Source organism: Pseudophryne corroboree, chromosome 3 (genome assembly GCF_028390025.1).
Source record: "Pseudophryne corroboree isolate aPseCor3 chromosome 3, aPseCor3.hap2, whole genome shotgun sequence".
NCBI classification, from domain to species: domain Eukaryota; kingdom Metazoa; phylum Chordata; class Amphibia; order Anura; family Myobatrachidae; genus Pseudophryne; species Pseudophryne corroboree.
This window is the reverse complement of record NC_086446.1, coordinates 14,243,226-14,254,990: the sequence shown is the minus strand read 5'-3', so window position 1 is coordinate 14,254,990 and position 11,765 is coordinate 14,243,226. Positions and strand designations below refer to the sequence as shown.

Below are 11,765 nucleotides of genomic sequence, written 5' to 3'. Positions count from 1 at the left end.
AGCGACACTCTCTGCAGTATCTGGCGCATACAGCGACACTCTCTGCAGTATCTGGCGCTCACAGCGACGCTCTCTGCATTATATAGCAGTCACAGCGACGCTCTCTGCAGTATCTGGTGGTCACAGCGACGCTCTCTGCATTGTGACGCTCTCTGCAGTATCTGGCGCTCACAGCGACGCTCTCTGCATTATCTGGTGGTCACAGCGACGCTCTGTATTATCTGGCGGTCACAGCGACGCTCTCTGTATTATCTGGCGGTCACAGCGACGCTCTCTGCATTATATAGTGGTCACAGCGACGCTCTCTGTGTTATATAGTGGTCACAGCGACGCTCTCTGCATTATATAGTGGTCACAGCGACGCTCTCTGCATTATATAGTGGTCACAGCGACGCTCTCTGTATTATATAGTGGTCACAGCGACGCTCTCTGCATTATATAGTGGTCACAGCGACGCTCTCTGCATTATATAGTGGTCACAGCGACGCTCTCTGTATTATATAGTGGTCACAGCGACGCTCTCTGCATTATATAGTGGTCACAGCGACGCTCTGTATTATCTGGCGGTCACAGCGACGCTCTCTGTATTATCTGGCGGTCACAGCGACGCTCTCTGTATTATCTGGCGGTCACAGCGACGCTCTCTGTAATATCTGGTGGTCACAGCGACGCTCTCTGCATTATCTGGTGGTCACAGCGACGCTCTGTATTATCTGGCGGTCACAGCGACGCTCTCTGTATTATCTGGCGGTCACAGCGACGCTCTCTGCATTATGTGATGCTCTCTGCAGTATCTGGCGCTCACAGCGACGCTCTCTGCATTATCTGGTGGTCACAGCGACGCTCTGTATTATCTGGCGGTCACAGCGACGCTCTCTGTATTATCTGGCGGTCACAGCGACGCTCTCTGTATTATCTGGCGGTCACAGCGACGCTCTCTGTAGTATCCGGCGGTCATTGCACTGTGTAAGCGCTCTGTGCGTGCAATGCCAGAGACAGACGTCAGAGAAATCACAGCCGGGACTCGGGAGAGATAAATACATTGATAAATGCAATGTGCATCATGTGACCCTGTGCCTGCTTGCACTGAGGTGAGAGTAACTATGGGCGCTGCAGCTGCTGAGGTCGGGGTGTAGGGGGGGGAACGTGTCTCTGTGTGTAGCGGGGGGGGGGGCTTGTTGGTAGGGGGGCACCAACCATTATCTCCAGGCGCTCTACCCCCTATATACACACATATTACATACATGCCCTGTGTACAGTGATAATGCAGCACTACAGGCTGCTCCAGCTGCACTACAACAAGGCACCAGAGGCTGCTCCCCCTGTAGTACAGCAACCTGACACCAGAGCTGCTCAGCCTATAGAATGATAATAATAATAATAATAATAATAATAATAATATCATTACCTGCTGCCAGACACAGCAATGGCTGCTCTCTGCTCCTGCTGCCTCGTGGGAATGATAGAAGGAAGGTGGAGCTCAGACCAGGGGAAAATGGCCGCCGCTCCTGACGTCACTACACAGCCAGGGAACCTATTGCTGATAACTGACTGGTCTACAAGAACATGGCCGCTGGCCTCCTGCACTGAGGACATGTATGGTACAAGTGTTTACAGAGGGCGGGTGCTATGGTCGGGGTGTAGAAGGGGAGGGGTCAGTCTCCAGGAAGCAGCCTGTGCCAATCATGCCTTACTTCCGCCTGTGCGTTCCACCATACTTCCGGTCTTTGCGTTCCACACACAGGAATTGAGTTTTCATTGCTGCAAGTGGTGCTAAGGGACCTTTTCCGTCTGGGGGAGGAGTTACGACATAAGAGGGAGGAGTGTCCGTCGTGATCAGGTAATGGCGTCTTACTATACAGGGGGAGCAGCCTGTAGTATCCTGTTATAATTGTTATGCAGGGGGAGCAGCCTGTGGTGTCCTGTTATAATTGTTATGCAGGGGGAGCAGCCTGTGGTATCCTAATAGTATTATTATACAGGGGGAGAAGCCTGTGGTGTCCTGTTAGTATTATTATACAGAGGGAGCAGCCTGTGGTGTCCTGTTAATATTATACAGGGGTGAGCAGCCTGTGGTGTCCTGTTCGTATTATTATACAGGCGGAGCAGCATGTGGTGTCCTGTTAATATTATTATACAGGGGAGCAGCCTGTGGTGTCCTGTTAGTATTATTATACAGGCGGAGCAGCATGTGGTGTCCTGTTAATATTATTATACAGGGGAGCAGCCTGTGGTATCCTGTTACTATAGCAGCAATGTAATAATAACAGTAATGAGTGGTCACCCTCCGCTGTACACCCAGATTTCCTACTTTTGTTCCCCTCTCCCCAAATCTACACCCCTTCTGCTCTCCTGTGTAACTACCCCTGGTTATGAATCAAAGGGTCGCCCTCGATAAGGACAATGGGTTGACCGCTATTGGTCGACATGTGGAAAAGGCGGACGCGGGACAGGTCAACACGTGAAAAGGTCGGCATACATTAAAATGTGTTTGGTGTCATTTTCTCTGTAACATCACCAGGAACCCCAATTATTGCACCACATCCCCTTGCATGGCTCGCTGCGCTTCCCGGGTCACTATTCCCAATCATAGTCCACGTGGATCGTAAAGTATGAAAAAGATAAAAATAAACTATAAAAATGTCAAACTTTTCCTGTGTCAACCTTTTTCCCATGTCGACCAATAGTGGTCGCCCTATTGACTGCCACCCTACCATCCGGATCCCCTCTCCCCTCACCTCCCCCCTATCTGTGTGACCTGGGTACAGTCACAAATCCTCTCAGGTTCTAGAATAAATTGAATATAAAATCCCAACATCCCTAATTCATGTGTCTGTAACTGATTCCTGTGCAGCAACTGGCACCAAGTACGTGTCTGGGAGGAATAAGACCCCGGCCATGGAAGGAGCATTGGGGTAACATTATACAGTACAGCGCTGTGTGACTCTGAGGAGCCTTATGGGGAACAGGAACCTCTGACAGACGCTGACCAGGGATCTCTGGCTGTGGGGGCGTGGCAGAGGGGGTGTCTTAGTGGTCACGGAGTGTCATGTATCTGTGTTACATGCTTTCTCTGTCATGTGTGTGTTATATCTATTACATTTATTCCCAGACTCTCCAGCTGTGAGGAACCAGAGTCTTTATTACACGTCACACGTTCTGTATTCTCATCTATCACAAAGCATGGACATGGACGGAAGTCACAGGACTGAGAGGATAATAAATATCACCATGGAGATCATCTACCTGCTGACCGGAGAGGTGATGGGATCTGGGAGTGTCACAGTGACATCATTTATACCTCCTATAGTAATAATACAGGGACATGACTGGGGAGGTGAGGGGATCTGGGAGTGTCACAGTGACATCATTTATACCTATAGTAATAATACAGGGACATGATTAGGGAGGTGAGAGGATCTGGGAGTGTCACAGTGACATCATTTATACCTATAGTAATAATACAGGGACATGACTGGGGAGGTGAGGGGATCTGGGAGTGTCACAGTGACCTCACTTATATCTATAGTAATAATACAGGGACATGACTAGGTAGGTGAGGGGATCTGGGAGCATCTCAGTGACGTCTCATATCTATAGTAATAATACAGGGACATGACTGGGGAGGTGAGGGGATCCGGGAGTGTCACAGTGACATCACTTATATCTATAGTAATAATACAGGGACATGACTGGGGTGGTGAGGAAGTCTGGGATTGTCAGAGTGACATCACTTATATCTATAGTTATAATACAGGGATATGACTGGGGACGTGAGGGGATCTGGGAGAGTCACAGTGACATCACTTATATCTATAGTAATAATACAGGGACATGACTAGGGAGGGGATCGGGGAGTGTCACAGTGACGTCACTTATATCTATAGTAATAATACAGGGACATGACTGGGGAGGTGAGGGGATCTGGGAGTGTCACAGTGACGTCACTTATATCTATAGTAATAATACAGGGACATGACTGAAGAGGTGAGGGGATCTGGGAGTGTCACAGTGACATCACTTATATCTATAGTAATAATAAAGGGACATGACTGGGGAGGTGAGGGGTTCTTGGAGTATCACAGTGACGTCACGTATCTATAGTAATAATACAATTACATGACTGGGGAGGTGAGGGGATCTGGGAACGTCACACTGACATCAATTATATCTATAGTAATAATACAGGGACATGACTGGGGAGGTGAGGGGATCTGGGAGCGTCACAGTTACATCATATATCTATTATAATAATACAGGGACATGACTGGGACAGTGAGGAGATCTTGGAGTATATGTATTCATAGTTAGTGTCTTCCCCAATACACAGGATTACACAGTAGTGAGGAAGACATCCGGTGAGTATGAGACACCCAGCAGCCGTCTCCGCGTGTCAGGAGGACTGAGCAGGACCCAGAGCCCCATCACGGTGCCTCAACCTCACTCACTGATACATGAGAGACACAATGACCAGAAAATCCTGGAACTCGCCAACAAGATCATTCAGCTGCTGACTGGAGAGGTGACTGCTGGGAATGGGACATTATACAGTAACACCAGGGGATGTGTCTGGGTGATGACTGGAGAGGTGACTGCTGGGAATGGGGCATTATACAATAACACCAGGGGATGTGTCTGGGTGATGACTGGAGAGGTGACTGCTGGGAATGGGACATTATACAATAACACCAGGGGATGTGTCTGGGTGATGACTGGAGAGGTGACTGCTGGGAATGGGACATTATACAATAACACCAGGGGACGTGTCTGGGTGACGACTGTATTACTGTGTGTCAGGTTTATGTAAGGTGTCAGGATGTCACTGTCTATGTCTCCATGCAGGAGGGGGAGAATATAGAGGAACACAGGGGTCTGTACAAGGACGTGATGATGGAGAATCACCGGCCCCTCACATCACTGGGTAAGAGGAGACTGTCATGTATTGTACAGGGGAGAGCAGGTATGGGGGCACCTATATACACACATCACCTGTTAATCACATATATACACTGTACTCAGTCACTGTGTGTCTCCTACAGATGGGCCCAGTAACAGAGATACCCCAGAGAGATGTCCCCGTCCTCTGTATTCCCAGGATTGTACAGAGGAGAATCACAGGACCCCACAGGAGGATCAGGTAGGTGGGAGGAATACGTACGATTTACATGCACCCTCTATAAGGTGTTGTGGTATTATACTGTTTCACCTAAATTTAATCTGACTGTATGCAAATGTCATTATAGTGGGGTTTTTTTTTTTTAGTTAGAACACCTGTCTGATATTAAAACAGAAGATATAGAGGGAGAAGAAGAGACGTATGTGACTGATATGAAGACAGAAGATATAGAGAAAGAAGAAGAGACGTATGTGACTGATATGAAGGGAGAAGATATAGAGGGAGAAGAAGAGACGTATGTGACTGATATGAAGGCAGAAGATACAGAGGGAGAAGAAGAGACGTATGTGACTGATATGAAGGCAGAAGATATAGAGGAAGAAGAAGAGACGTATGTGACGGATATGAAGGCAGAAGATACAGAGGGAGAAGAAGAGACGTATGTGACTGATATGAAGGCAGAAGATATAGAGGGAGAAGAAGAGACTTATGTGACTGATATGAAGGCAGAAGATATAGAGGGAGAAGAAGAGACGTATGTGACTGATATGAAGGCAGAAGATATAGAGGAAGAAGAAGAGACATATGTGACTGATATGAAGGTAGAAGATATAGAGGGAGAAGAAGAGACGTATGTGACTGATATGAAGGCAGAAGATATAGAGGGAGAAGAAGAGATGTATGTGACTGATATGAAGGCAGAAGATATAGAGGGAGAAGAAGAGACGTATGTGACTGATATGAAGGCAGTAGATACGGAGGGAGAAGAAGAGCCGTATGTGACTGATATGAAGGCATTAGATACGGAGGGAGAAGAAGAGACGTATGTGAGAGGTGATCAGCAGTGTAAGGAGGAGAAAATTCCTACAGATATCAGCACAGGTGAGTAATAAACACTTATTACAGATAAGAGTCACATATTCTCCTTCCTCAGTCACTACAGCAATCTCTTATCCTACACCCTCCTCTGTCCGTACAAACTAATGAGCAAAGTATATTTTCCCAGTGGGGTAGTCAGGAGCCATCAGCCCCTATTATACTCCTGCTCTCCCCTTCACATCATGTCACTGTGTGTCACCAGCAGCCATGCTATGTACTATAATATATTATTATAGATAGATAGATTTATTTATATATATATATATATATATATATATCTATCGTTTGAAAAAGGAATAGATCAGTGCGCTTCTCCCAGTCCAATATTTCTGTACCCTGATGTAGTCCACAGGGTTCCATGAAGTCCAATGTAGGGTTTATAGCCTCAATCTCACACACTCCACTTCTTTGGGCGGCTGCTCAGTTCCTCAAATTGCTACTAGGTAGATAGTCAAAGAATCTGTGAACAAGAGGGAGAGGAAGAAGCGCCAATGGTATAGTATTTCTTTTCAGGGTGCCCACACCCACCAATAATAAACTACGTACCAGATTGTGACTTGAATTACAGCATATCAATCCACTGCTTCATATACTAATATCTGGATCTGATCGTAGCAGCAAATTTGCTGCTATGATCAGACTGATTGCTAGTGTGGCTGCTGACCTTTACTGTATATCTGTCAGTTTTGCGGGTGTTATATATCCTCAATGCTGGTGCAAGGCAGAGAGGGATCGGATTGTATATCACTTTAGCAAGCTTACAGTGAATGTGGTCACAAATTGTGTAGTTAACACCATACAGGTGTGTGAATGCCATGTCTAAGAGAGGCAAGGGTTAGGAGGATACACTCTCCACAGCAGCACCAACATTGATATCATGTTTGTCATGCAAAGCAGGGTTAACCTCTCAAGATCTGGTACAAAATGGATTATGTGTTATAGCTTCCACCAAAGCCTCCATAGTAATCCAAGGCAGGCACAGGTTCTGTCAGAACCTCCATGGGCTTCTTTTACACAAACATTATCCAATATTGTTGAGCGGATTATACCAGCTCCCATACCAGGGATATGTTACCCAATTAACCCTTACATGCAACATTCTCCCTGGGTCTTATCAGATCCAGTCCAGGAATCTGCAGCCTTTCAACAAAAACAGGCTGAAAGGCCTGTGGAAAGTAAATCACACTGACATGAAACAACAATCTTCACAGTCTACACAGGTTTCAGAAGGGGACACTTCGGAGGATGAGGATGATTCATTGCATTCTGGGTCTGTATACAGAGATGAGGATGAAGGTCCCAGCTTGGTAGATATACCTGAGCTAATTAGTGCTATGAAAGCCATTCTATCCTTAGAGGAGGCACATGTGTTTAAATGTCCCAAAACGGTCAGAACTGAATTTCCGGAGACAGAACAGCTGACGGAAATCATGCAAGATGCTTGCGTCACACCCAATAAGAAGTTCATAATTCCTAAAAAATGGAATTCTCATTATCCTCTTCTGGATGGGGATTGTTTGAAAAGGGAAGTGGCTCCCAAAGTAGATACGCATGTCATTCGGTTGGTGCGTAAATCTACATTACCCCTGCCTTCAACATCATTAAATGATGTAACGGATAGAAAAATAGTTTTCTAAAAACTGTTTTTTCCTTGTCAGGGGCAGTTGTTAGGCCGGCCATGGCTTCAGCCTGGATGGTGAAAGCAGTGGCGGCCTGGGCTGATGCATTAGAAGACAATCTGCTAATGGTGTACAGAGAACAAAAGTCCCATATTGCTCATATTAAACAATCAGATGTCTTTATGGAAGAAGCAGCCTTGGATATGGGTACTATAGCTTCTCAAGCATCAGCCTCTGCAGTAGCAGCATGCAGAGCTGTCTGGCTACGTACATGGAAGGCTGACTCAGAGTCCAAAAAAGGACTAGAGATTTTGCCTTTTACTGGAGATATTCTTTTTGGTAAAGAGTTAAACAATATTCTGGCGTCAGAAGCAGACTCTAAGAAAGTGACGTTTCCTTCTACCTACAAGTCTAAACCTAGGTTTCCAGCTTTTCAGTCCTTTTGGACCCAAGGAAAAGCGAAAGGAAAGGGTTACGGCAAACAGTCCCGATCGGATAAGTCTGTAAAGAGTAAAAAGCATTGGGCTACCAGAGGGCCTGCTTCCAAACCAGAAGATAAGCCATCAGCCTCTGTACATTGCTGCATTCATCTTTCCCTACTTTCCGGATGCACTGTACATTTGGGTGCATCGTTTTCATATGGAGACTTTACGTTCCATTATCTTGGACGTGGAGCCGGGGGATTTTATGGCACCCCTAGATATCCAGGATGCTTACCTGCGTGTACCTATAGCAGGGATGGGGAACTTTGGGCCCTCCAGCTGTTGTTGAACTACACATCCCATCATGCCCCTCATCAGTTTTTGCATGGCCAAATAGCAAAAACTGTTGCAAGGCATGCTGGTATGTGTAGTTCAACAACAGCTGGAGGGCTGAAGGTTCCGCATCCCTGACCTATAGCACCGTTCCATCAGTGCTATCTCAGGTTTGCTATGCTCCGGCAACATTTTCAGTTTCAGGCCCTACCGTTTGGACTGGCTACAGCTCCAAGAGTGTTTACCAAAATGATGGTGGTGATGGCGGCTTATCTCCGTCTTCTGGGGACAAGAATTTTCCCATACCTGGGCAAACTGTTAATCCTGGCTCATTCCCAGGAAACTCTCCAGGGCCATCTGCAATTGACAATAGGCTGTTTACAAAGCCATGGCTGGCTCATAAATTGGGCGGTTATCCCTGGTTCCGTCTCAACGCATGATGCCCCTGAGGGCTGTATTGTATTCCAGGCTTCTGAGACTTTTTCTACCTCTGAACAGAATATCCACAATACAGACAAGGATTCAGTAGCTACTACACAATCAAAGAGTATCCATTCAGGCAGCAATGTGAGTGATGGAATCTATGGTGTCAACATTCGACATGGTGGAATATGCTCAATTCCACTAGAGGCCCCTTCAACGTCTGATTCTTTCCAGATGGAATGGGCTACATGAGATGATAAAACGCAGACTATGGTCTTTCCTCAGGAAGTACGGAGGTCGTTAGCCTGGTAGCTACAGACAAAGGGCGACCCTTTTGGATCTCGGAGTGGGAGGTTCTGATAACGGACGCCAGTCTTCAGGGCTGGGGATCCATGTCAGAAAAGTGCTGCTTCCAGGTGCAGTGGACCAAGGAAGAAAGTTGCCTGCCGATAAATATATTGGAACTTCGGGCCATATACTGTATATGGCATTCACTCAGGCAAATGACATACTTCAAGGAAAACCGGTACAGATTCTCTTGAACAATGCAACGGCAGTAGCGTACCTCAATCATCAGGGAGGAACTCGCAGCCAAATGGCAATGAAGGAGGTAAACCGCACATTAAGGTGGGCAGCCCTTCATCATCCAGATCCTGAGCAGAGTATCCCTCGGTGCTTGGATAGAGGCCTGTTAGGACTTTGGGAGTCTATGGATCCTATAAGTAAGAAGGTCCGCGGCAGAAGCCTTTCGGTGAAAGTTTCTGAATGAGGTCCGTGGCATAATCATAAAGCTCGTAAAGATTCGGCTTTCAGAGATAATCTGCGCAAAACAATCAGTAGTGCAGCTAAAGTCTATATCTATTAGTGCTTCCCCTTTGCACCATAAATATAATACAGTGTTTTAAAAGATTTTAGACAATAGACTTCAAGCGCTCCACAAATAGAACCAGTTCACCCTCTATACACCACAGATAGAGACAGAATAAAGAAGAAGAATAATACCGTCCCTTATTGTGTAGTATCAAATTCACAATTTGATTGATGGTATGTTCAAGATGTTTCTTTCGAGTGTACCATCTGTAATAAACTGTGTCCCCTTCATATAATATAAGAGCTGATAGATTTTGGCTCATAAAGGGGAACACATTAAAAACATCGATAGTGCAAATTATCGTTTTAAAAACATACAGGTTTTAATGACAATAACACACTTACAAACATAGAAGATAAAAGCGCATGTCACAAAATTCCCCCTCAGGCAGTAGTAGCAGTTGTGTGGAAGATCCTTATATATCCCAGATGGAGTTTTGGGTTAGCTGGACCGAGCTCCGGAACAAGGAAACAGCAGGATCTCCAAAAACAAGCACCGAGATGGGGTCGTGATAAATGGGAGAGCAGTACGCTTAACGCGTTTCAGACATCATCGTCCTTCGTCAGAAGCGTATCCTACTGCTCTCCTAATTCTCTCTTTATACCCTATACTAATACAGAGATCACCTGTCTTGAATCGCCGCTAATCGGCTGGTTAATCACGGCGCCGGTGTAGTTCTTTGCTGTTCGTCACTTCCGAGTCAGCTGTGCGTTCCATTTACTTCCGGGTGCGTTCCACCCGCCGGAAGTGATCATCGCAATCCGGAAATGGCGCTCCGTTACCGTTGTTTGCGTTCCACTTCATAGTTAGAGTATTCAGGTGATGATCAAACCTTGTCTCCTCTAGATAGGAGCAATTTCATTCCATGGGCTACACAATGTCCACTTCATAATCAATACTGATAGTATGCCTCAAAGAAAATGAACATTGTTATATATACAATCACACAGACTCATATAAAATTCCTAAAATTCAAATAAAACATGGACAGGGAACATAGAAGACATGTAGATGAGAAGGAATGTAGGAATGCCACGGGTCATAGTGGAAAAAACAATTTATATTTCTAATCAAAATTTGATTAAAAAAATCTTTTAGTTAAAGAATCTTTAAGTTAAAAAACATTTCAATTCGAAATCCCCATTGAGACCCCTGGGAACCAGGGTGTCTAAGTGGTAGACCCATCTCATTTCCGCTTGGGATAGGCGTTTTTCCACATTCCTATTTTTCCAATGGGGTAAAATCAGCTGGATTCCCCAAAACCCTTTTATTCTTCATTCATTGGACTCATGGCATTCCTTGAAATGGGATGACACAGTGTGAGTAAGCAAACCTTTCCTTATGTTATATATATGTTCTGCTGCTCTAATTTTAAGATTCCTAGTGGTCTTTCCCACATAGTACTGGCCACATGAGCATTCCAGAACATATATAACATTCCTTGAGTGACAGGATATGAATTCTTTTATTTCCACCTGCCTATTATTTATGGTTAAATGGGTGAATTTCCTTTCTGTCAATTTTACAGTTTTGCACATTAAACATTCACCACAACGGTGGAATCCCTTTGTTCTAATACTCTGTCTAGGGTTAATTTCAAGGTTGCTTCTCACTAACTGATTCTGTATTGAAGATGCCCTTCTATAAATAAAGACAGGTTTGTCCGGTATCACCTTGCCCAACAATGCATCCTGTTGAAGCAATTTCCAATTATTTTTAAAAATAGCCTCAACCTGCCTATGTTTGGTACTGAATTGACTTAAAAAGGCCCATTGGAATTTGTTGTCCTTTTCTCCATTTGTGTTTTTAATCCTTAAAAGATCAGATCTTTCCATATTGTCTACTCTAGCTCTGGCCCTACTCAAGGTGTTTTTTGAATAGCCCTTTGCTAAGAACCTTTCCGAAAGGTCATCCTGCTGTTGTTTACAAACAGAAATATCTGTACAGTTACGTTTGATACGAATATACTGGCTAAAGGGAATTGATTGTAGCCAGTTAGGGTGATGTTGGCTAGACATCTCAATAAAACTGTTAGAGTCGGTGGCCTTCCTAAAGGTGCGAGTCTTCAAGGCACCGCCATCAACATACAGTTCTAAGTCTAA

The 11,765-nt window shown here is 45.2% G+C and overlaps 1 protein-coding gene across 4 annotated transcripts in view; it reads left to right on the top strand.

Annotated features, from left to right (window-relative positions):
* The first annotated feature begins 1,750 nt into the window (after positions 1–1,750).
* The window catches only part of LOC135056973 (oocyte zinc finger protein XlCOF22-like), a 202,602-nt gene continuing 192,587 nt past the window's right edge, over positions 1,751–11,765 (top strand). For 3 of the 4 annotated variants that reach the window (XM_063962779.1, XM_063962782.1, XM_063962781.1), the window contains exons 1-6: positions 1,751–1,840; positions 3,113–3,261; positions 4,331–4,522; positions 4,843–4,921; positions 5,040–5,137; positions 5,263–5,998. In XM_063962779.1, the coding sequence (XP_063818849.1) occupies positions 3,184–3,261; positions 4,331–4,522; positions 4,843–4,921; positions 5,040–5,137; positions 5,263–5,998 (1,183 nt within the window). In that variant the 5' untranslated portion in view covers positions 1,751–1,840; positions 3,113–3,183. Of the gene's footprint in view, positions 1,841–1,870; positions 2,062–3,112; positions 3,262–4,330; positions 4,523–4,842; positions 4,922–5,039; positions 5,138–5,262; positions 5,999–11,765 lie in introns of those variants that run through there. The other variant, XM_063962780.1, reaches the window with a different exon arrangement.